Genomic DNA, 26,867 nt, shown 5'->3' with positions numbered 1-26,867 from the left:
CCCTCCTTATAAAACCTTTTCCCCTCCAGCTGTGGCCGTATCATTCTCTTACCCTTCTCTTACCTCTTCACAGAACAGCTTTCCTTTGTGATTTCCATTTCTTTTCTATGAAGTCCTCATTCCGAGGCAACTGGACCAGTGTGCCCACCCTTTTGTTAAAACTGTTCTCCCAAAGATCACCAATGACCTCCAAGCAGCTAAACCCAGTATTTTCTTTTCAACACTCCAGCTGCTTAACCTCTGACTCTCCTGACTCCTACCTCTTGAAATTCTCTTCCCTCTCCTTTCATGACATGCTCTGTCTCTCCATTTATATCTCTTAATCTCTTGTGTTACTTCATCTCCTATCCCTACACTTAAATTTGTCATTCTTAATAAACATAGTCACACTATGTTTCTATCTATCTGTCTCTAGAGCACTATATCCTCCATTAAAATCAGCTGGCAGCAAGGGGCACCTGGGTGGCTCAGTTGGTTAAGCGTCCAACTCAGCTGGAGGTTTCAGCTCAGGTCATGATCTCATGGTTCATGAGTTCAAGCCCCACATTGGGCTCTGTGCTGATAGCACGGAGCCTGCTAGGGATTCTCTCTCTCCCTCTTTCTCTGCCCCTCCCCTGTTCATGTTCTCTCTCTCTCTCAAAATAAAAGAACATTAAAGAAAATTTTTTTTAATCAGCTGGTAGCGAAAGAAGATAATTTTGCCTTACTGAAGGCTTTAAACTATAGGTAAGAAAGTCCATTTAGTAGTATGAAAATGCCAAGGTTTTTTAAAGCAAAATAATTTTTAAGTGCTCCAAAGTCTGAAAAATAATCTTCTCAAGAGGAACAAACTATCCCAGAGGGAATCTGAATGGCTCAGCCTATGAGCAATGAAAGCTTTATACTGAAAACTATGAAACTGTTCATTTATAGGAAACTGGGGCTAGTGACCTCTAGATTAAAGTGGATAAAAATGAAGAGCTGAAATAAAATAGGTAACAGCACATTCCCTCACCTTTAAGTACTGCCCTCCCCATACACAAATACATACATGCACACATATTTATTCAGCCTAAGGAAGCTGCTCCTTCCTCAAGGCTTCAGTATAACTTCGTACATATCCATCTTTATTACAACTTACCTCATCATATCATAGCTAATTCTTAGTCTTTATTGTACCCAACATTGTGAGCTTCCTGAGAACTTAAACTGTCTTTTATTCATCTTTCTATTCCAATAAACTAGTACGGTGCCTGGGTACTCAAAAGACTCTCAGTAAATACGCATTGGATGGATGGATGGATGGATGGATGGATGGATGGATAGATGGATAGATGGATGAATGGATGGATGGAGGAAGAAAGATGATGCAAGGAAGAACTAACACCAGACTTTCTCTAGTCCCTGAAAGTTCCCATACATCTCTAATAAATCAACTATTTCTTTTCAACGTCCCTTTCACACACTTGAAAGAGCCATATACATTATAAGACTTGTCAACTTGTCCCAGCTCTACAGGACAAATTTGTGGTAACTGAGCAAGTAAACTAACTATAGGTCCCTAAATCATATTATGAGAAAAGGAAGTTTTAGCTCAAATATCTTGATGGTAGCAAGATACATCACATAAACTAGATAAAGTATCTTATTTTACTAAGCTAAGTATTTGCAATTGTTGACCTCAAAACAGTAACATTCTTTCTTCACTCTACCACTGGCATTCTGTCAGTCAATATTAATGCTGTCCTTTTCCGAATACTATTCTGAATTGGCAAGCTTATCTTAACTAGGTAAAGTACCATATCAACAACCATTGGAAGTTGAAGTGACATAATGAAACTAAAGCAGAGGAAAATCTGGCAGGGATATCCTTTATTTCTTTTTTCAAAAACAAGTAGAGTTCAAATTACTAAATCAAATAAATTCCATCAATGTTAATAACATATTTTTAGATCAATTCAAATCCACCTTTTCAAAACTAATTTAATATATCTCCAAACTGTAATTTGATTGTCCATGCTTATACCACTCACTAAATTTTGCAAGCATTAATTTGTCATTATTATAAAAGGCAAAGATAAACTACCATTTTTTTAAACTATCATTTTTATAAAAACCCAAAGTCATTCCTTCAAAACAGTACTTTAGATTTAGAGAAACTACAAAAATTCTTTAATTCCAAGCACATCTCCCACATCCTTTTGTGTAAAAAAAAAAAAAAAAAAAAAGGATCCAATATAGTCTTTGTTATCAGTCACTTCCCCTAAAAAGTACAATATGGAAAGAATTTTAACTTAAATTCTGGAATGGTATGTAGTAGTCTGAATAATGGAAGATATTAAGCATATATTCTTTAACTAGTTCATAAAACTAGATTTCCTATTTCTTTACCATTTTTTTTTTCATTAATAGACATTGCATGTAGCTTGAGGTAAAGCCAAGCCTTACCGCATCAAATGAATGCACCTTTTGAGTTTTTGCAAATGTATTCAGGGTGTTTTTGAAAGATTTTCGTAATGAACGAGCAAACAAAAAAAGGTTAAAGAAAAACAGTAATGACTCTTTTGCTAATTTCAAATCATATATTACCCTCCCATATATAACCTCTCTTATTATTGTGGAGCAGGGGGAGGACTTTTCTTAGAAACCAAAGCACCAAACCAAAAAATCAAACTGAAAAAGCAAGTACCTGAAACGGCAGTTACTCAATATGTTTTCCATAATCTATGAAGAATCAAAGTTATGCACTAACTTCAGCCAAACCAAAATACACCCCTTTCTGATAGGAAAGTTTTTTTTCTGATTTAGGAAGGTTAATTTACTCACAGTCCAGACAAGGAAGAAGTTTAGTATGGTTAACACTACAAGATTCTAGAAGCAGAGTCTGAGTTAGAATCTCTCCTCTACCACTTGCTTAGTATATCTTAAGTTATTCAACCTGCAAAGTACTTAGAACATATAGAACAGTACTCGGTAGATCCAGAGCAGCAACATATCTCTAGATCTCTGAGACTTGGCATCAACGAAGAAAGTTTCAGAAATTCAAACTCTCCAATTACAAACTTAAAGAGTTAGAACCTGAATTTCTATCAAGATTCCATTATGATTCAAATGCAACTTCAAGTTCGAGAAGCACAGCTAGAAAGCATTTTCAATTTATATTCTAAGATATCACTTATTATAATTAAAATTTTTAAAAACCACTTCAGGGGCGCCTGGGTGGCGCAGTCGGTTAAGCGGCCGACTTCAGCCAGGTCACGATCTCACGGTCCGTGAGTTCGAGCCCCGCGTCAGGCTCTGGGCTGATGGCTCAGAGCCTGGAGCCTGTTTCCGATTCTGTGTCTCCCTCTCTCTCTGCCCCTCCCCCGTTCATGCTCTGTCTCTCTCTCTGTCCCAAAAATAAATAAACGTTGAAAAAAAAAATTTAAAAACCACTTCATTACTTTTCTGCAACATGAAGAAGTTACATTTATTTTTTTAATGTTTTTTTTTTGATAGTGAGCAAGACAGGGAGGGAGAGAGACAGAGATAGAGAAAAGATAGAGAAGAGAGAGAGACAGAGAGAGACAGAGAGAGACAGAGAGACAGAGAGAGAGAGAGAGAGAGAGAGAGAGAGAGAAATCCCAGGCAGGCTCTGTGTTGAAGGCACAGAGCCCAGTTGGGGCTTGAGCTCACGAACCATGAGATCATGACCTGAGCCGAAATCAAGAGTCGGACGCTTAACGGACTGAGTCATCCAGGCGCCCCAGAAGTTACATTTATTTTTAATAAAAGGCAAAGTATTATTTGGGCTCAAAATTCCTCCATTGGTGATCTCTTAGCATACTTTATTTAAAGGAGGAACCAACTAAAGTCCAAGGTTGTACAGGACTGCCATCTAGTGGTAGTTCATTCTGGTGCACATGCAAAATAAACTCACTCTGCCTTGCCATACCTTATAAACACATTTGTTTAAAATGGGACCAGGGTTTCTTCTTGCCTAATTCCTTTCTTGAGGACTACTGACATGATTCCACAACTAAATTCCACAAGAAGGAATCTTAAATACAGAGGAAGATAGAAAGCAAAAATTTTTTTAAGTTTCCTTTTTTAAATTCAGATCAACTCTAGGGAGGTTTTCAAATTAAAAGATTGACCCACTCAATCCTGGAAAAGTGCATATTAGGCACACACAGTTATGACAGGCTTAGAAAATGGGCTTCGTTTTGAAATGTGAATACCTTGGAGTCACTTTTACTTTCTTCCTTTTAAGTTCTGTACTTTTTACAATTTATTTATATCATATTTGCTGGGGGGAGTTTTCAGACTGAGAAAAAAAATTACATAACCTTCTGACTGAATCTCCACTTCCACATTCTATCCTAAGGAAATAATGAGAAATGTGGACAAAGAATTATGTACAAAGTTGTACAATTCAGCAATCTTAGTAACTTCATAATTACCCACTAAATCTATGCATCAAAACTTACCTAGTCATTCTCCCCTATTACTCATTTAGACCAGTTCTAATATATATATATATATATATATATATATATATACACACACACATATATACATACACACACATACACACACAAAAGGAAGGAAGGAATGACAAAAAGAGGAAAGAAATAAATATATGGTAACTTGATATGATTTTTCTATTTTCTATACTTTGGATCATTTCCCAATATACATCCCTGTAAGTCACATATCAGCATCCAAGAATATTTTCGTGGTTCTCAATAACCAACCTCCTTTAAGAATGTTGTGTCATTTTACATATATAGGATATACAGACTGTACTATCACCTCTCTAGCATCAGATTTTATCCCATGGCTAATTTTTTTAACAGTGCTATTGAGATACATTTTATATACCACCTCTTTAAAGTATACAGCTTAAGTAATTAGGATATTTACAGAACTGTACAACCATGAGCATAATCTAATTTTGGAACATTTGCATCATCCCAAAAAGAAATCTTGTACCCATTAATAGTAACCCCCTATTACCTCTGCCAACCTCCCAATATGGCTAATTTTTACTAATTTACCAACCCCACTATTTTTTCATATTTTCTTGTAGATGCCTCAGTGATATTACATAAGTGTTTCAAACCCATTAAATGGAATATCTAATTCTGCTACTCAGACATTTCTTTGTTTCAAATTGTGAAATGATCTGCTTAACCATAGGAAAATAAAGCATGTCAGAATATCCTGTTTTTTCAAAATTTTTTTTAAGATTTCTTCATTTTTCAGAGACAGAGAGAGCATAAGCAGGGGAGGGGCAGAGAGAGAGGAAGACACAGAATCTGAAGCAGACTCCAGGCTCTGAGCTATCTGCACAGAGCCCAATACGAGGCCCAAACTCATGGACCAAGAGATCATGACCTGAGCCAAAGTCAGACGCCCAACGGACTGAGCCACCCAGGCACCCCTCAAAAGGTATTTTTTAAGCGTAAGGCATAATTTAAGAACTAAGAGAGGTATCATATAAGCACAAAGTCATACGTTCGTTTCTAAACTAGTAGCAACTATCGTTACTTTGGAAGACCATTATTAAATCCAGCAAAAATGTCACACAAAAGCAAGGAATCCCTTTTTACTTATTTAAAACTTTATTTTAATTGGGTTAACTTTATCTGATTTAAAAAAAAAATACAGTGCAATCGATATAACATTTGATTTGTGGTCTAAAGAATTGTCTTGTTGGGGCGCCTGGGTGGCTCAGTCAGTTAAGCGGCCGACTTCAGCTCAGGTCATGATCTCATGGTCTGTGAGTTCGAGCCCCATGTCGGGCTCTGTGCTGACAGCTCAGAGCCTGGAGCCTGCTTCTGTTTCTGTGTCTCCCTCTCTCTCTGCCCCTCCCCCATTCACGCTCTGTCTCTCTCTGCCTTTCAAAAATGAATAAATGTTAAAAAAAATTTTTTTAAAGAATTGTCTTGTTGCTATCAAAAAAATTAAAACTTTCATTTAGCCAAAGCACTTTTTTATCATATCATAATTTTTTGGACCCCCGATGCAGAGAATTTAGCAATTTGCCTTTTAAAGATTTAGTAGGAGGGGCGCCTGGGTGGCGCAGTCGGTTAAGCGGCCGACTTCAGCCAGGTCACAATCTCGCGGTCAGTGAGTTTGAGCCCCGCGTCAGGCTCTGGGCGGATGGCTCAGAGCCTGGAGCCTGTTTCCAATTCTGTGTCTCCCTCTCTCTCTGCCCCTCCCCCGTTCATGCTCTGTCTCTCTCTGTCCCAAAAATAAATAAATGTTGAAAAAAAATAAATAAATAAAATAAATAAAAAAATAATAATAATAAAGATTTAGTAGGAAAAAAAAAGATTTAGTAGGAGGAAAATAATTGAAACAATTTATTAAACAATAGAGACCTAGGTCCCTTGATCATGTCAGACATCTTGTTTAAAGAACAGTGAAAATCAGTTCTAACAGCTGAGGTTAGGAAGGGATACTTCACTGATAAAAGTTAGCCTCTCATCAAATTATAGCTCTTTCCCCTCTTCATCCAACTCTGGACATCTTCCATATTCCTTAAACAATCCAAACATTCCTATTACTCAACTTAAGCAATTCTGCAATCCAGCCAAGTGTTTTGTTTCATATCACTTTATGCAAAATATTTATTTGTACACCACCACCTGAAATGTTCCTGTTAATTGATATGCTCAAATTCATTCTTCCTCACCTTTACCTCTATGTATGAAAAGAACTAAATTCACACAAATGAAGGATACTTCCAAAATAGTTGTTTTTTTTTCACATCACTAAAGACAGATCTAACACAGATCATTTTTAATACAATGATTAAACAATAAACTCATAAAAAATATGAGCTCAGAAAGAGCTAAAATATTATGAAATCCCTAGTTCATGTTCCACAGGTGCCACACACACATACACACACAAAACCACACAGGTAAGTGTCACTACCTGGTTTCCTGTCCTCACTCCAGTACCAGCAGCTTCTCTATGACCTTGTCACAGTGAAGTGAGAGGAGCTAGGTGGTAAATAAAAACCCTCCCGTGCCAACAGTAACAGTGTACCCAAGCAAGCATCAAGCCCTAGCAACTCAGGAAGTTCTGGGATTAGGGTGGGCAGGCTGTACGTGGCTGCATGCTACTTAGAAAAAGATACCCCCAAGGTGGGAGGAACCCAACCTCACTGGTAAATATAATGCTGTTGTGAAATTTAAAAAGGCACCCCTCCTCTGGAGAGGTTTATTCCTGGCCAAGGCACATGGCTTGATGAACAGGATCAGGTCTGCATTTCAGTCTCCACTTATCCTTAGTCCAGGTGCCCTCGTGCACAACCAGCACAACCACCAGGACAACCCTGGTTGTGGCCCTGGAGGTGGGTGAGGTGGGGAGAGTGTTCTTTCTGCAGCTTCACCCTGACTATCACAAGTAGGAGAGGGACTCTATCAGTGAGATTAACCCCTTCTTCCACTGAGAGAGGCAGTCACACAGTTTACCCAAAAAACCTCAATTTCAGTCAGCTCATGATATGAAGACAAAATTTGATGAAAAGACACTTTTAGAAATATCTCTGTAGACCATACAAAAATGACTATGTGAAAATCAAACACATTTGTTGTTTAACGTTTTCTTTCTTCGTTATTTTGCTTGACTATTTGAATATAGGGGTTTCAATAAACTATGTTTAACTCTGAGATTTCATACCTCATGATCCTCCATTTTTATATGGCCAAAACCCAAAATCTGGTACTTGTAATAGCATACTCAAGATTAATGCAAATTACCTTTTACACCACCAAATGATCCATAAGTCATATTGCAGGCTGTTCTCTGAAGATTATGTTCATACATTAATTTGATCTGATATTGGTTCCCATGTTCCACATTACCCAAGGTTCCTAAGGAGGAAAAATTAAAGAATTGCTTTGTTATTTGTTTACATTAAAAGTATTAATTTCCTCTCATCCTCTACACCATCTCTAAGTAATTCAATTTCAGTGAAATTTAAAATGAAAAAGCACTAAAACAATACGTATTACAAACAATTAGCACACTGATGATATAGAGTGCCAGCACAGTTAAAACAATTTAAGTCTTGGCTAGATTACATCATTAGATGAAATACTACCATGGATGACATTTATTATCTATTTCCATTTTATCTGAGTAAAGTATAATTATTTAAATAAAAACAAAACCATCCAATTTCAGTTCCGAAATAAATGAGGTTAAGTTCCTTATACTTAAACAATAGAGCAAAGTCATGATTCAAAGTGTCTTAGAAAAAATTCCCCACACTTTCAAGCAATTCAGTTTCCTGTCCAAACTCTCAAAATACTCAAGCCCCTAGTACAGTATATTCTAATTTAATGAAGAGATATTCTAAGTTTGCCTTAACAAGTAAATAGGATAATATGTGTTATTTGAAGACTGTGAAAAATCTCCTTCAAAACAAAGAGAAATACTTTCTCTGCATTTAATAGATCATATGTGCTATATTCACTCTCTATTTCTTTCCAAGTTTGAAAAGATTCTTTAGGGGCGCCTGGGTGGCTTGGTCGGTTAAGCGTCCGACTTCAGCTCAGGTCATGATCTCACGGTCTGTGAGTTCGAGCCCCGCGTTGGGCTCTGTGCTGACAGCTTGGAGCCTGGAGCCTGTTTCAGATTCTGTGTCTCCCTCTCTCTCTGCCCCTCCCCTGTTCATGCTCTGTCTCTCTCTGTCTCAAAGATAAATAAACATTTAAAAACAATTTTTTTTAATAAAAAAAAAAAAAGAAAGGATTCTTTATCCATATTTTACACTCTGGTTGTTAGGTTTTCTAGAGTAGTTTACAGTTGGAGCTATACCCCAGTAATCAGGCAAGAACATTACAGTTAAAAGAGGTGATAGAAAGAAAAAAGATTCAGAATGCAACTGTTTCCATTAAGAAGCATCTTTGTCTTTCATTCAAAAATGGAAAATTTAAAGAAAAATTTTAAATATAAAGCAGTCCCCAAACTGGATAGTAGATCAGTAAAACAATCTAAGAATGTCTGTATGTACGTATGTGCATACATATTTATACATGAGCATTTATTTGTTCTTGCCCAAAAGGATTTACCAATGTACATGGAGGTTATAAGTACCAAAATATTTCTATTTCCATTTTAGAAGTCAGGCACACTAAGTTCAAAAACAGTTTGAGAAATTTCCCCCCAAATCACACAGCTGATAAAGGACAAAGTACTCAAACTAAGTCTTTGTTAGAGTTAGCACTATATATCGTGGTACTTAGTTGTCCATCATTTCACAACTTTCAAACTTTCAAAAAATTTGGTAAGCTAATGACAATTTCCCTAAATAAACCAGCCATCAAAAACATCATTTCCACCTCCACCTTTCTCAACCTGGCTTCTTCTTCATTTGGAAGGTGAAGGGTTGAAACAGAAAACGACTAAGGGAGGATTTCATGGAGAAAAATCACTTCTACTCAGACGTATGCCCCTGAGAATGGTAACAACAGACCTAACAAACCAACAGAATAAGAAAGAAAGAAAAAGACTCAAATTTGCCAGCTAACCCTGATAGGAGATGAAAGCTTTGTGGAATCTAAATGGCAGCAAAATCAGTAAGGTCCAGGGAAACTGAGGGGTAATCACAACCACATGGGCCAAAGAAAAAAAACACACACACTAAATAACTCACAGCCCCAACCTAAGGAGAGGTCTAGCCTCCAAGAAACCAGAAACAGAAGTTCCTAGAAACATTTGGTTTGTCTCTACAGAAATTACAAATTTCATCCTATACCTAAAACCAGATCAACCCCTCTGAGTAAGGAATGCACTTACACATGCCTACTAGCTGAACGGTCAGTGAACACAGAGGTCAGCATTCAATACTTCACAAACTTGGCATGAAATGACACTAGGATTTGTGTTCTGAAAAAGCTGCAAAGGCATTGGTAATTTTCAATTTTCAGGTAATAGCACTCTCAAACTTAAAAGTGCAACTATGGAGAACAAAAGACAATTTATCTTCCTTAGATACTACTTTGAAATAAAGGTAGTATCTGAAAAATCTAAAATTTCTGACCACTTTTTCCTAGAGAAGTATCAATGATACAAGATTAAAATAACTTACACAGGCTTTGTTCTGGGATATACAGACTGAGTATAGTTTCTATAGTCTACTTATAGCTAAAATTAACAAAGTTTCAGCAATTAGAAAGTAAATGAGTATCAGAACATTGATGCAGTTGGCCTTGTTTAAAGAAGATTTGATTTAAACAAAAAATCCTCTGGAAAAATCAAAGGCCACCAACTACAGTTTTAGGTGCTATTTTAGATAACTGCCGAGGAATCTAATGAAGTTAAATGAAATAAAAGCCGTTACAGAGACAATTAAAAGGTTCACTGTGTTAAATAATCAAATTAGATTATAGAAGCCTGTCAAAAGTAAAAAACCACATTTTTTTTTTCAATCACAGCAAACATTAAAATTCTATAAATACGTCAAATGCTTAGCAATTACTTGATGAGAAGTACACAATATTTGGGGGCGCCTGGGTGGCTCAGTCGGTTGTGTCCAACTTTGGCTCAGGTCATGATCTCGTGGTTCATGGATTCGAGCCCCACATCGGGCTCTGTGCTGACAGCTCAGAGCCTGGAGGCTGCTTCGGATCTGTGTCTCCCTCTGTCTCTGCTCCGCTCATGCTCTCTTTCTCACTCAAAAATAATTAAACATTAAAAAAAAAAAAAAAACCTTAAAAAAAAAAGAAGTACACAATATTTGGAAAAGAATATTTAAGAGGACATCATCAGGATGACTTAAGCTCACACATCTGTAACCATTTATTTAGAAACTGAAGCCCATCAGAAAGGAATCTGAGAGGCTATGTGATGCTTTTCCTTTACCAAAGTATGATAAGATGGGCTAACTTCAGCTCAGCAAGACCTTGCTATTTCTCTACATTAAGCATGCATTTGATGACATATCACCCTCCAAAAAGAAGTCAGCACAGCAGCCTCTGACTATGAAGGTTGTTTGGTGTGTCCAGAAGGTCTCCCCTAGTTTGTCTCAAATCTTTTTTAGAAGCACACAGCACATGAAAGAAAACAAGAAATATGTGGGAAGAGACAGTTGAGAAGTTCAGCTAACACTTTCATCTGTTGACAGCAGTGGTTTTACTTAAACTAAAAAATGTTTATGCTTCCCCTGTTACAGTAAAATCTAAGTAAAAATTCAGTCTGGAACTTCAAGAAACATATTCAAGAGAACAAAAACATTAACTTCTCTGCTTCTCAATTTAAGCCAAGTCAGAAAAAATACACAAACTGTCAGCTTCCGAATATAAGAGACTGAAGAAATGAGAGACAGAAAAGGGAAGTGAGATGGGGCATAAGGGAACGTTGTTTGGAGAACTCCTTGTCCCTAGAGTATACAAAGGTTGTAAACGAATACAAAGAATAAAAGAGCAATAAAAATCACCATTCCCATGACAAATAACTTTCATTTTCAACACTAATTTGAAGGAAAATACCAATGTCTCATAAACAAGTTGTGACCAAACATGCCAGTTTCTTTAAGCAGGCCTTTTTGATGGACACACATTTTATCACTAATCTATGCCTTACACCCCAGGGAAACTCAAAAGCTTCTGACTTTCTGAGCCATCGTTCAAATGGGACCAGAGAAGACCAAGAGTCTTACCCAATTTTTAGTTTGTAGGATCCTTCCCTCTCCTGCCCTCTTAGAGCCTTCTGAAGGGACCAATTCCCCTGGAAGTATTCAGGGATAATTGCGTGCAAGTTCCTCTGTTCCATGTCCTGTGTAACCCAGTTAATAGTATCACCTCACAGTTAACGGAGAAATAACTAGATTCATGTAATAAAGTAACCTATATCACATCTTCTCCATTTACTCTGGAAAACTAAATATTTGCCCTATCACTAGGAAGAACAACATCTGTTACCATGAAACCAATGGGACCGGTTTACCAATGACACAGAGAGGTACTATATTGGGCTTTTGATGTAAACAAAAAAGTGGAAAAGAAAATGATAGTGGTAACAGAGGGGAAAAAAAAGAAGGAAGAAGAAAAATAACAGAGTAATAAAGAGCCACTACCAATTACCTCAGCCCCACCCAGAAATTAGTTCACTTGTGCAGTCAACATATGCCTAGCATACACCATAGGCCAGGTTATCAAGCTTGCCTTAAAAAGCTAACAGACCTTCAACCCCAAAAAGACACTGCTTTAGGATATCCAGCTCAGCAATCCTTATCAAAACACCACCAGCATTTTTCACAGAGCTAGAACAATCCTAAAATTTGTATGGAACCACAAAAGACACCAAATAGCCAAAGCAATCCTGAAAAAGAAAAACAAAACTGGAAGCATCACAATTCTGGATTTCAAGCTATATTACATAGCTGTAGTCATCAAGACAGTATGCTACTATTTTTGTAGCACAAAAACAGACACATAGATCAGTGGAACAGAATAGAAAACCCAGAAATGGATCTACAACTATATAGTCAACTATGCTTCAACAAAGCAGTAAAGAATATCCAATGGAAAAAAAGACAATCTCTTCAACAAATAGTGTTGAGAAAACTGGACAGCAACATGCAGAACAATGAAACTGGACCACTTCCTTATACCATACACAAAAATAAATTCAAAATGGATGAATAACCTAAATGCGAGACCAGAAATCATCAAAATTCTAGAGGAGAACATAGGCAGCAATCTCTTTGGCCTTAGCCATAGCAACTTCTTATCAGACATGTCACTGAAAGCAAAGGAAACAAAAACAAACATGAACTATTAGGACTTCATCAAGATAAAAAGCTTCTGCACAGTGAAGGAAATAATCAACAAAACTAAAAGGCAGCCTACAGAATGGGAGAAGATATGTGCAAATGACATAGACATATCTGATAAGGGATTAGTATTCAAAATCTATAAAGAACTTATCAAACTCAACACCCAAAAAACAAATAATACAATTTAGAAATAGGCAGAACACATGAATAGACACTTTTCCAAAGAAGACATTCAGATGGCTAACAGACACATGAAAAGATGGTCAACATCACTCATCATCAGGGAAATACAAATCAAAACCACAGTGAGATACCACCTCACACCTGTCAGAATGGCAAAATATGCAACACAAGAAACAACAGGTGTTGGCAAGGATGGGGAGAAAGGGAAACCCTCTTGCACTGTTGGTGGGAAGGCAAACTGGTTCAGCCACTCTAGAGAACCGTATGGAGGTTCCTCAAGAAATTAAAAATAGAACCACCCTATGATCCAGCAATTACACTATCAGGTATTTACCCAAAGGATACAAAAATACAGATCTGAAGGGGTATATGCACCCCAACATCTCTAGCAGTGCTATCAACAATAGCCAAACTATGGAAAGAGTCCAAATGTCCATCAACTGATGAATGGATAAAGAAGATGTGGTATATATGTATACACACACACACACACACACACACACACACACACACAATGGAATATTACTCAGCCATCAAAAAGAATGAAATCTTGCCATTTGCAACCACGTGGATGGAGCTAGAATGTCTTATGCTAAGCAAAATAAATCAGTCAGAGAAAGACAAATACCATATGATTTCACTCATATGTGGAATTTAAGAAACAAAACAAATGAACATATGTGGGGGGGGGGAGAAAAGAGGGAAAGAAACCATAAGAGATACTCCTATTAATGACGGAGAACAAGCTGAGGGTTGACAGAGGGAAGTGGGTGGGAGATGGGCTAGATGGGTGGTGGGCTAAAGGGGACACTTGTTGTGATGAGCACTGGGTGTTGTACGTAAGTAATGAATCACTGAATTCTACTCCTGAAACCAAAATAATAATAATAATAATAATAATAATTACCCAGAAAAAAAAAGAATATCCAGCTCAGTGACAATAAATATAAAGCATTACTGAAATTAAATGCAAAATACAAATAAAGCCCAAATAAAGAGAATGAGTGTGAAAAATCCAAATCCTAAAGCTAAATTTTACAGCAAACTCCAAAGAACACTGTATAAGGAATAGACCCATAGAGACTTAGCTTTATTGTGCCAATAAAAAATTTCCCCAATATTGATATCTATTAAAGTAACTCAGCTTGAACTAAAATTTATCTAATAACTAAAACAAAATTTTTTAAAGTTACCTTTCATATTTAATAAGAATCAAAGTGCTAAAACCAAACTATAATTAACTATCATACTTGTACCCACAGAAAAATGTTAGGGAATGAAATCTGATTAAGCCTCAAATAAGTGCCTTCAGGTCAGGCTGAGTAAAAACAACCGAAAGCCAAGAAATTTGAAGTGTAAAGAGACAACACTTGAGGTTCACCAAAGAAAAGGTAATTTAAACCATTATGACTCAGCACCTAATGAAGTCTGTTGTTGCTATTGAACATTTCTTAAGACTCAAGTGTCCTGGATAAAAGGTACAGCATAAGGAATATAGTCAATGATCTTGTAATAGCATTGTATGGTGACAGGTGGTAGCTACACCTGTGATGAGCATAGCATAACATACAGAGGAGTGAAATCACTATGCTGTACACCTGAAACTGATGTAACATTGAGCTCCAACTATACCTAAATAAAAAAATAAACAAAAGTCTTTTAAAACACTCAAGTGTCCTAAGTATACAGAATTGGCCCCAATAGTCATAGGCAATCCTGGACACAATTCCTGGAAAGGAGATTATAAGGAACCTTCTACTAGAAATTAAAAAAAAAAAAAAAAAAAAAAAAAAAAAAGGCAATAGCCTAAGTACCTGAAAAAATAAATGAACAAGGGAAAATGTTAACCAAGATAAGAAAATCTTCAACCAAATGTTTTGTGTTCTCTAGCAAGTGAACATAAACAAGCATCTATTCTTATATTAAGAAGCCATTTTTAATACAAATTCTACATTAGAAAAAAATGTTTCTTACCTGAGACAGAGTAGACACAAAGTTTTCTAGAATGCAGCACAGCCAAATGAAGCATTTCAGTACCTCTGGAAAACAGGAAAAGTTTTAAAAGTTTAAATGTTAACTTCAGATGTAACCCAAAAAGATACAAAATACTTTTAAAAAGAGATTATAACCACAGTCTATAATCAGTTAACTAAAAACTTACTAGATAATTTTAGAAACTGAAAAATAAATGTAACAACAAACACCACTTTGGCAACCCCAGAGGCTCAAGGACTCTGCCTCATGGAACTTCCTTCAGTTGAAGCCAATAGAGCCTCCAAGAAAAAGTAGAAGCAGAGGCCGCTTCATGAGTGCTCTCTCATAATACAGAGATCCAAGTTCTGGACCGGTCTCTCTGGCTAACTAAACTGTGACCTTGGGCAAGTAAGTTAATCTTTCTGAACCTGTTTCCCATTCTGGAAAATAAGACGTTTCAATTAAATGAAATGAAATCATGTGATAGTACCTTGTAAAGTATAAAGCACTACAGAATGCTAATCATTATCAGTAAATGGTATAAGTCACTTCCAGCTCAGAAATTTTATTAAAGGCACTGAAAATATGTCAGTTTGGACTAAACTGCCACTGTCACCAATATACTTCTCAGCCCCTATCAACTAGTTTCCAAGACATAATACAGTCTAGAAATCCTAAATCCAGTCTTCAAGGGTCAGGTCAGTAGATGGAAATGAGTGAAGAGTGTAAATGGTGTGGTCCACTGCAGAGTGGGGCCTGACTAAAGGAAGCAACCACCACTCAGTTCTGGGCTTGTGGCCAAATCTCCACTTTTTTTTTCCCCAAGAAAAGCAAGAAAGCAGGGATTTTATGTGGAATCCCTGGTTCTTAAATATCAGCAACTCTTTTAAATTTAAAACACATCTGCAAGCAGTCCTCCAAGGCATGACCTCTGATACAGACTCTGTTTGTTCTAAACTAAAAGAACTATAATTGAAATCTGAAGACCTGGAGTGGGGTCCTGACTCTGCACCTTGGTATCCGTGTAATCATTTAACCTTTCAGGGTGTTAGTCTCTCATTTACAAAATATAAATTCTATTAGATAATACCTGAAAAATATCATTATAATGAATATAAATGCTCACCATTTACTCTACTACCAGAAAATGCAAATATATACAATTATCACATATTCAATATTGACTTCAAAAAAATTTTATTGCCCTGAACACTCAAAACAATTTTTCTACCATGCACAGGAAAAGAACATGATGTCATGGAAAGGTAATAGAGTATGGAGTCAGATAGACCTGGGTCTTGAATCCAGGCTGTGTGACCTAAAGCTCTGAGTTCTAGCTAGTTTCCTTATCTTTAAATACAGATCACATCGTATAGATAAGATTAATGAAATAGTACTAGTTAATTAATGCCAGTTCAGTATCCACTCATTAATGTTAACCTCTCTTCCAACAAGTGACCATGTAGATAACAGCCCTACTTAGAACTACTGAACAGAATGATCATAACAGCACTTCATTCTTTTAAAAAATGAAAAGAAAGGGATGCCTAGTGGCTCAGTCGGTTAAGTGTCTGACTTCAGCTCAGGTCATGATCTCGCTGTTTGTGGGTTCGAGCCCTGCTTCGGGCTCTGTGCTGACAACTCAGAGCCTGGAGACTGCTTCGGATTCTGCATCTCCCTCTCTCTCTGCCCCTCCCTCGCTCACGCTCTGTCTCTCTCTCAAAAATAAAACATTAAATTTTTTTTTTTAATGGAAAGATAGGGGTACGTAGGTTGCTCATTTGGTTAAGCATCTGATTTCAGTTCAGGTCATGATCTCATAGTTCATAAGTTCAAGTCCTGTATTGGGCTTTCTGCTGTTAGCATGGAGCCTGCTTCAGATCCCCTGTCCCTCTCTCTCTGTCTGCCCCTCCCCGACTTGTGCACACGCATGTTCTCTTTCTCTCTCTCAAAAGTAAATTAAGTAATTTAATTTAAAAATTAAACAAAAGAAACTAAGAACCTTTCTACACCAAATAAGTACTAATTGACTTTTTTTTTTTAATTTTTTTTTTCAACGTTTATTTATTTTTGGGACAGAGAGAGACAGAGCATGAACGGGGGAGGGGCAGAGAGAGAGGGAGACACAGAATCGGAAACAGGCTCCAGGCTCTGAGCCGTCAGCCCAGAGCCCGATGCGGGGCTCGAACTCACGGACCGCGAGATCGTGACCTGGCTGAAGTCGGACGCTTAACCGACTGCGCCACCCAGGCGCCCCACTAATTGACTTTAAAGCTTCAAAGTTATTTACCAAATACCAAACTGCTACTTTGTCTAATTATTTAAACAAACATTTATATAATCTGTACAATTAGTGCTTTAAGTAAGTGATTACTTTCTATTTCTTTATTTGGTTATTTTCAAAACCTTCTCTCTTTTCCTTTAAACCTCTGATGTGTCAGGGATCTTAGTCTGTTTCTATAAAAAAAAAAAAAATTCCTAAATTATTCTCTTAAATGTGCTGTTTTCCATATTAAAAAAAAAAAAAAAAGTTCAGTACATGAGGAACACACACCCAGGTAAAAACATCCAAAAAATATATTAACTCATAGATGGTCTTTTTTTCATTTAAGAATCCACAAAAATGACACAGTAGGGAAATGACACTCTAAATAAGATAAAATGCCAGGATTAGTGGACTGTACTTACGAAACAAACTTTCCTACTTCCACTTGTAGTATTGGATCTCGTAGATACACTTCTAGAAGCATATCTTCAGCTTGAGCGCCATCTCCTGTTTTTACAGGATGGGGGTTAAAGATTCTTAGGTATCCCATAAAGCTACCCACAATTATTTTATCTGTGGAGAGATTTTTTTAAAAGATATAAGAAGAAACAAACATTACCAACAAATTTCTTTGGAAATAAACTTTCTAATGTCTAAAAAAGAAATTTAAAAATTAAACAATCAAGTCTTGTTTCATATACAATGGCCAGTCTGCCAACAGATGATGTAATTAAAATGAACTTGTATTAATAACATAGCTTTTCAAAAAGAATTTTTTTATATCACCAATATTCACACATACTAACATATTACATGTTTTTCCTAAGCCTTGCTTTGGTGTCAGTGTTTATAATTTAACTCAGTCAAAGTAAGTCCTTTTACAAAAGACTAGTATAAAGTTGTAAACTGATTTCATCATAGAGTATCAACTCTACAGCTGGTTGTAAAAAGGATTCTGAGGCCTCACTAGGTAGAGTGCTCTGATTAACAAAGTCTACACTTGGACACAAGAGGGAGAAATGGTTAAGATAGGTGTTGTGGGTTGAAGTGTGTCCCCCAAAAAAGATATATTGAAGTCCTAATCCTCAGTATCCATGACTTTATTTGGAAATTAGGTCTTTGAAGACGTAATCAAGTTAAGATGAGGTCACACTCAATTAGGTGTGCAATAGGACTCTCTTACAAGAAAAGGAAGTAGAGATGGCGGGGGAAGAAGAATGTCCTGTGAAGACATGCAAGCAGAAGATGATCATGTGACAATGGAGGTAGAGATTGGAATGATACATCCACAAGCCAAAGAATGCCTAGGACTACCAGAAGCTGGAAGAGGCAAGGAGGGATCCCAGAGGCTTTAGGGATAGGATGGCCCTTTCAACACCTTGATTTCAGACTTCTAGCCTCTAAAAACTATCAGAGAATAAATTTCTGTTGCTCTAAGCCACTCAATTTGTGGTACTTTGTTATAGCAGCTCTAGGAAACTAATACTTTGGGTTTTGAAAGTGCTGTATTAGTATAGAATATTGACTTTTTCTCATCTACTTAAAAGTAAGAGTTCTATATACTTATTTACTGAGAGTTTATTATGTGCCAAGCAATGGTCTAAATAAGTTCTTTTATGTACTAACTCACTAAATCCTCATAATAACCCAATGAGAGAGGTACTATCCTGGGAATTTCAATCCTGAATAGAGACACCAGGAATCTGCTGCTCGATGATCTGATGGCAGCCCCCTCGAGGTCTACAAAGTCTCTAGAGCCATGCTGTTCCCATCCCCCACTAAGGCTTGGCCAATTCAACTCCTCCCGCATTTGGAAGATCTATGTCACTCTTACTCCAATCCCTTTTCATTTGTATTTATCATAGCTGTTTCCTGTAACCTATGGCCAAATAATAATAATAATAATAATAATAATAGATTTTTAAAAATTGGCAGCAGAGAATAAATTGCAGGTATCGATTCCTACAGGGATATTTGGAAATTGGCTCTTTAGCTGAGTTGGGGCACAAAAGCAGTAAGACTCCTGTTCACGTTGTAAACAGGGTTAAAAGACACTGTACACAGTGACAGAATGGCCAATCAAGTTAACACCTCCAGTTAATGGGCATCTAAGACTCTGTGCCCATTGCAGGTGGCACTCTAGTGGACTGGATAGCTGTTGACCTAGGCCAACTGAACAGGAAGAAGGAATGCCAAACCATATATAAGATGGCTTTTATAAAGGCACTGGATAAGTTAAAATAAGAGAATGATAGGTTTAAACCTCAAAATTCCCATCTCAATGTAAAGAATAAAACTCTGGGTCCTTGGGATGCTGCAGAAAGAATTTCTCACTTCTTACATCAGTGAGGCTTAACCACTAAGAATCTAATTCAAGGATTGCTTCTATAGGTTTTAAGTTACAGTAACAAGGGAGTTCACAGTCTCTTCAGGTTTCCTGCATAAAAGTAAAGACAGGGATGCCTGGGTGGCTCAGTCAGTTTGAGAGTCCAACTCTTGGTTTCAGCTCAAGTCAGGACCCAGGGTCATGGGATTGAGCCCCGAGTCAGGCTATGCACTGAGTGTGAAGCCTGCTTAAGATTCTCCTCTCCCTCTGCCTCTCTCCCCCACTTATACATTCTCTCTCTCTCTCTCTCTCTCTCCCCCCCACCCAAAAAAAAAGAGTAAAGACATTCATCAGAAAGAGGGGGACTACAATGTTACATAATGAGTTACTGGCAAAGTCTTGGATATACTTAAACCTCCAAACTTTTCTAAAACACTTCCCCACTGAGCTTGCTACGTATCCCACCATGCCCTAATCCCTATTTCACGCACTAAATAACCAAGATTCAACTTCAACACAGCCCTATCTTCAGAGATAAAAGGAAGGCAGGATGGCAAAGCCCACATAACGACAATTTAACCCCTAAAATCAACCCCTAAATCAAAATAAATGTTGAAAAAAAATAAATAAATAAAACAGCAGGACTTTTATAAAATTTTTTTTTCCAACGTTTTTATTTATTTTTGGGACAGAGAGAGACAGAGCATGAACGGGGGAGGGGCAGAGAGAGAGGGAGACACAGAATTGGAAACAGGCTCCAGGCTCCGAGCCATCAGCCCAGAGCCCGACGCGGGGCTTGAACTCACAGACCGCGAGATCGTGACCTGGCTGAAGTCGGACGCTTTACCGACTGCGCCGCCCAGGCGCCCCAAAACAGCAGGACTTTTATAGTAACCAGATCTCCGGTAATAGTCTAATTTCTAACTATGATTAATGGGATCCCCAGGAATGAAATGAATAGGCAACTCATTAAAACCCTTTTTTTCCCAGTGGTTCACTTATTTTTTTTTATTACCAAGTAGTATTCAATTGTAAGAATGTCATATAACATGTTTATTAAACTCAAGTTTTTTGGGAGGCACCTGGTGGCTCAGTCAGATAAGCATCCGACTTCGGCTCAGGTCATGATCTCATGGTTTGTGGATTCAAGCCCCGCATCAGGCTCTGTGCTGACAGCTCAGAGCCTGGAGCCTGCTTCAGATTCTGTGTCTCCCTTTCTCTCTGTCCCTACCCCACTCGTGCTCTGTCTGTCTCTCTCTCTCTCTCTCAAAATAAATAAACGTTGAAAAAAAAATTTAAACTCAAGTCTTTTTTTTGAAATCTATAACTAAAAATATTCTAGGTCCATGAAAAAGAGGACTAACTCAAGCCACCATATAGACAGTCATGGCATCTCACTCATTTCCACACTTAAGTCAATTTACAGATTCACAGCCCCTTGAATAAAGACAACACAGTGTATAGATGTTGCTATAACACCACACATGCCTAATATAAATTTTCCTCAGATCCTTCCTTACAGGACCAATAGTCATTTATTCAGGTGCACTGAGGGAAGGGAAATACCTAAATTGTGTGAGAATATGAATATTGGCTCAAGTTACTGCTAACTCTCAAAGCCCAGAAATACACTATTGTTTCTAATTATGGAGACTCAGTAATAAATGAATTTTTTAACTTAGTTCAACCAGTGAGAGAGCAAAGCCAGCCTATGATTTCTCTCACCCAGTTTCTGAGAGTTTAAAGGATATGTATTGCGGGCACCTGGGTGGCTCAGTTGATTGAGCATCCGACTTCGGCTGAGGTCGTGACCTCATGGCTTATGAGTTCGAGCCCTGCGTCCGGCTCTGTGCTGACGGTTCAAAGCCTGGAACCTGCTTCAGATTCTGTGTCTCCCTCCCTCTCTCTGCCCCTCCCTCACTTGTTCTCTGTCTCTCTGTCTCTCTCAAAAATAAATAAACATTAAAATTTTTTAGATTTTAAATAAAGGAAACTTATTTCCACAGAAAACAGTAGAACACCCATTTGGTTCCCCAACATTTACATGAGGGATATTATATTGGGACAGCTCTATGGAAACCACTGGAACTCTACCTCCCAGTTAGGGAGAAAATCAAAAGCAATACCACTCCTAGGCTTGATTTGGGGTAGTTTCCAAAATTCAATGCCAAAAAGCTTCAGTATGCACATGTGGTGATTCCCATCACATCCATGTTCTATAACCAAATGTGCCAATATTGAAGTCTAATGGGTCTTATAGAAAGAATTAGGGTTGATCTGTATAAATTGGCAATCCCAATTTCTTCTATTATTCCACATCTTATCTTTTCTTGGAGCCAACTGATACGACTCATCTGCTTGAATACAGTTCTAGATCTTAATAATGCATTTTTTCCTTTCCAGTAAACACAGAACGACAGAAACAGATGGCTTTCACCTGACAAGAAAAGGCATTTATCTTTAAATGTACTGCCACAACCCAATCTGCAGGAACCAGGACTACCTCATCACCTCTTAACAGCCAAATAGGACTGAAAGAAATCTGAGTGAAACCCAGGAATCTCCAAGGACCCTCACCCATACTATCGAGAGCAGCAATAAATGAAACTACTACAATCCTCTTCAGGCGAGCATTAGTGTTCTAGATCCCTCAGGAATGAAGGCCTATACCAATTCTCCAGTTCCTTAATCTCCACTCAAGACCAAGAGCCCTAATCAGCTGGTCAAAGTTAAAAAAAAGAAAAGAAAGAAAGAAAGAAAAGAAAAAGCATAGTTACATAGCCTGGTGACCAGACACAAAACAGAAGGTATTTCCCCATTATGACTTCAAGTTACCATACAATTTTTTCTACTCCTTAATCTTAATTTTTAAAATTTTTCTTTCTCTTCTTTTCGTATAGGTTTTGAACACAGATTGTACATACATACCACTTAGTCTAAAGGCCGAATATTGGAACATGGTAATGACTCAATGACAAGAGAAAGGGATATCACCCAAAGATCCTGGACTTTTGCAGAGCCAGGGCTCCCTGAAAGTGTCTCTGAAGCAGTAGGTGCACATGGTTTATCTCCCACTGCAGATGGGTAGGAACACATGCTTGTGCAGTTATATGGGGACAGCTGCCACAGGTGAGGTATCAATGCTGAGTAGCTAAAAGATAAACATAGTAGCTATTTTTCTGTCAGCCCTATGTTTTCTACTCAGGATTCTTACAGGAAACTAACTCTCCTGCCTGACCACAGGCTGGCATGAAACCTAAGCTGACCCACTCAGAGTCTCCCTCTCAGCCTCACTCTCACTACCTCTCTCACGAGTCAGAATCTTGAATTCAGAAAAACACTTTAAATGCATGGTGTCCGATTTCAACAGGGATCTCAAGACTTAGGAAGGAATCCTTCTATATATCAAGTTGGCTTTGCCTACAATGATTTCAAGATGCCTAATACCATCTTTTCACTCTCTGATCACCCCAAAGAAAGTGGGGTCATTACTGTTTCAATTTCCCAAACTGACCTGCAAATTTCTCTTCATCTGTATCCATTCTTACCCTCTCGCCTTCTGTCACAGTGAAAAAAAAGTGCTCACACCTGTTTAAGGGTAACTCTTCCCTCTGCACACCTGATCCCATCTCTATCTTCTCTGAATTCCTGCTCTATTTTTTTAAGATTTTATTTTTTTTATAAAATTTTTTTAATGTTTATTTATTTTTGAAACAGAGAGAGACAGAGCATGAACCGGGGAGGGTCAGAGAGAGAGGGAGACACAGAATCTGAAACAGACTCCAGGCTCTGAGCTGTCAGCACAGAGCCCGACGCGGGGCTCGAACTCACAGACCACGAGATCATGACCTGAGCCAAAGTCAGACGCTTACCGACTTGAGCCACCCAGGCGCCCCTAAGATTTTACTTTTAAGTAATCTCTGCACTCAACGTGGGGCTCAAACCTACAATCCCCAGATCAAGAATCACACACTCCACCTACAGAGCCAGCCAGGTGTCCCATCCCTGTTCTACTATATCCTCCATGCCATACACTGAATTTTTCCCACTTCTCCTTACCCTACGCTGCCCCCCAGTTATTATCCTCCCTTCTTCCCTTCACAGCTAAGTTTCTTTAAAGAGCCATAAACACGCAGTCTTCCACACCTTCCACTCCTTCTCTCACTACAAATCTAGATTTTGTCACCATTGTGCCCACTCATCCACCCTCACCAAGAACACTAATGAACTACTTACTGCTAAATGGCGTGGAAACTTCAGTCTTCAAGTCATTAAACCTTGCCTCCCAGGTACCAGCCCAACTGGTTCTCCTTCCTCTCTGCCTGCCCTTCTCAGAATCTATTACTATCTACCCTTCCCAAACCTCCCCCTTTAATGCTTGTATGCTAAAGGTTATGGTCCTAAGGTTCCTGCCCCCTTATTCCACCTTCTTTCCCTGTGCATTTTCATGCATTTCCAGGGTTTCAAATACAACCAGCATACGGCTCACTTCAAAATCACTACCTCTATTCTGCCTACTAGACATTCCTTTCTCAAACAGAGCATGTCCCAAACTGCTCTCATCTACCTTCCACTCCCTAAGATCAACAATAATTATTCAACTGTAGTGTACCACCATTCAACAATGGAACTTGTCAAAAATGCAGATACATACACCCCCCTGTAATCCACCTCCCTCCAGGAAACATGACCTTATAGGATTTTATATAGGTGAAATAGAAATTCTTTATATATAATAATCACCCCCAGAATATGATAATGCTGGTGGTCCAAGTTTTGAGAAATAATAATCGGGAATTTTTTTTTTCCTATGTGGGACACACACAGGAAATTATTTTTGTATAGTATCCTTGGGAAAACAGAGAAAACTGCTCACAGCTGGCCAAAAATTGGGAAGAAGCAAACTAGTAGCTGGTAACCCACTGGTGGCACCTCAGTGAAGAGCTCTAAAAGAAATGAGTGAACAGTAACCTATTAAGACAATCAATCAGGATAGTTTCCAACCAAGTTGAGCTTCAGATAGTTTGGGCATAAATGAGTTTGAAATTGTTCTCTATGGCATATATTTTTGTAGTCTCAGCATTCTATGCTGCCAAATAATAAGGGAATCATAAGTTTTAACAAACAGGCAGGAGATAAGGTTCATAATGTTTGAGGAAACTCTCAGAACACCCTCTGAGTAGAAGACTTTCCCATATCCTATCAGTGGAAGGGCAGGGCCCAGATTTTCCTTAGAAATAATTTGGGTGCTCAGTACAGCTTAGTACCTCCCATTCTTCTTTGTCAATATAATTTTCTTCTTTCAGGGGGAACAAAAGGAGGAGAGAGGGAAACAAACCACAAAAGACTCTTAACGACAGAGAACAAACTGAGGATTAGTGGAGGGAGATAGGTGGGATATGGGCTAGATGGGTGATGGGTATTAAAGAGGGCACATAGTGGGATGAGCACTGGGTGTTGTATATAAGTGATGAATCACTGAATTCTACTCCTGAAACAAATATTGCACTGTATGTTAACTAAAATGTAAATTAAAAAAAAATTTTTTTTCTCCTTTCACCTTGTCCCCAAGATTCTATTGTTTTTGTTACAGGAAAGGGAAATAAAATAACAAAAAAATGTAAGGGGACAATATTCATAAACACTGAACAAAAGAATGATTATAATAAGTTTGTTTTTTAAAAAGCTAATGACTATCTGGATTAGAAAAAACAAAAGAAAAAGCTCATGACTATAATCATTAAAACAGGGGCACCTGCGTAGCTCAGCCGGTTGAGCGTCAGACTCTTGATTTTAGCTCAGGCCATGATCCCATGATCATGGGATCGAGCCCCATGTCAAGTTCCATACAGCATGGAGTCTGCTTAAGATTCTCTCCATCTCCCTCTGCCCCTCTCCCCAGCTTATGCTCTCGCTCCCTCTCTAAAAAAAAAATAATTAAAAAATAATAATAATAATACAATTTCCAAATAGCAATGACATAGAACTAAAATGTTTTAAAGACTGCTTCAAAAAATATGAAGATGCAAAGAGGAGCAAATCAATATAAGAATAAGACAGAATGTTGTTTTCAGTATCATAATATGAAAATGAAAGTAATGATTTAATTATTTTTTCTACCATCCAATAGAACTAGAAAAATTTTTCCATTCTGGTATGAATGGCTTTCAGATTCAACTTTTAGAAAATAGAATTTTCTGGGGCTCCTGAGTGGCTCAGTCGGTTGGGCGTCCAGCTTCAGCTTGGGTCATGATCTTGCGGTTTGTGAGATTGAGCTCTGCGTCAGGCTCTGTACTAAGAGCTCAGAGCCTAGAGCCTGGAGCCTGGAGCCTGCTTCGATTATGTATGTCTCTGTCTCTCTGTTTCTCTCTGTCTCTCTCTCTCTCTGCCCCTCCCACTTGTGCTCTGTCTCGTCTCTCGAAAATAAATAAACAATAAAAAAAAAGAAAATATAATTTTCCTTGAAAACAATTTCTAAAAAATTTCAAAATTAAAAATATTTTGGGACACCTGGGTGGCTCAGTCAGTTAAGTATCTGACTTTTAATTCTGGCTCAGGTCATAATCTCATAGTTCACGGGATTGAGCCCCATGTTTGGCTCTGTGCTGACAACATGGAGCCTGCTAGGGATTCTCTCTCTCCCTTTTCGCCCCTCCGCCTCCTTTCTCTCTCTCTCTCAAAATAAATTAATTAATTAATTAAAATATTTTAGTGGCTCTACTTCCAAATAATATGACAGAATCAACACAAATCAAAAAAAAAAAAAAAAAAGAGCAAAACAGAAGTAAAAACTATCTTTGTTAGCCTTGTTAGCCTGCTACCTAAATATTACTTATAAGGAAAACTACCTTAAAAATTAGGGCATAATTCTATAGTTCACTTACATTCTATAAAGTACATTTTCAAAAAGGAAGTCATTTTTATTTTATTTCTGTAAAGCTTTGCTCCAAGATGCATGGCCATAAGTTGCTTACCTTGTCCATTTCCAGTATTGTCAACATCAGCCAAACACAAACAGCCTTGATCAAATTCTTCTTTTTCTCCCAGAACAGTAGACCACCAATCCCGGGCTTTAAATAAAGACATTTTCGTTCACTATAAAAAGAAAGCATTTATTTATAGTAAAAATCTACTTCACACCATGAACTATGAATTAATTATTTCTTAAGGCACAGCAAATTAAACTTGGACAATGCTAAAACATTTCTGAATTTAACTTTAATTTTGTATTTTGCAAACATATGTGAAACCACAAATCAAATGGCTGGAAACATAATCAAATATTTTGCAATGCCATTGGAGAGTCAGTCTGAAAAATTATACGTGTATGTTGGGCCAATTCTCTCTTCTGGGACATG

General features: G+C 37.8%; 1 protein-coding gene across 13 annotated transcripts in view; it reads right to left on the bottom strand.

Moving 5' to 3' along the window:
* BBS9 (Bardet-Biedl syndrome 9) overlaps positions 1–26,867 on the bottom strand; it is a 448,679-nt gene that overhangs the window by 404,781 nt on the left and 17,031 nt on the right. For 9 of the 13 annotated variants that reach the window (XM_045052590.1, XM_045052584.1, XM_045052588.1 and 6 more), the window contains exons 2-5: positions 26,484–26,604; positions 17,606–17,756; positions 14,918–14,982; positions 7,737–7,850 (exon numbers count right to left, since the gene is read on the bottom strand). In XM_045052590.1, coding sequence (XP_044908525.1) covers positions 7,737–7,850; positions 14,918–14,982; positions 17,606–17,756; positions 26,484–26,595 — 442 coding nt within the window. In that variant the 5' untranslated portion in view covers positions 26,596–26,604. Of the gene's footprint in view, positions 1–7,736; positions 7,851–9,780; positions 9,880–10,462; positions 10,597–14,917; positions 14,983–17,605; positions 17,757–26,483; positions 26,605–26,867 lie in introns of those variants that run through there. The other 4 variants (XM_045052593.1, XM_045052591.1, XM_045052589.1 and 1 more) reach the window with 3 other exon arrangements.

Source organism: Felis catus, chromosome A2 (assembly GCF_018350175.1).
Source record: "Felis catus isolate Fca126 chromosome A2, F.catus_Fca126_mat1.0, whole genome shotgun sequence".
NCBI classification, from domain to species: domain Eukaryota; kingdom Metazoa; phylum Chordata; class Mammalia; order Carnivora; family Felidae; genus Felis; species Felis catus.
Note: the sequence above shows the minus strand (reverse complement) of the source record. Positions and strands in the feature narration are given on the sequence as shown.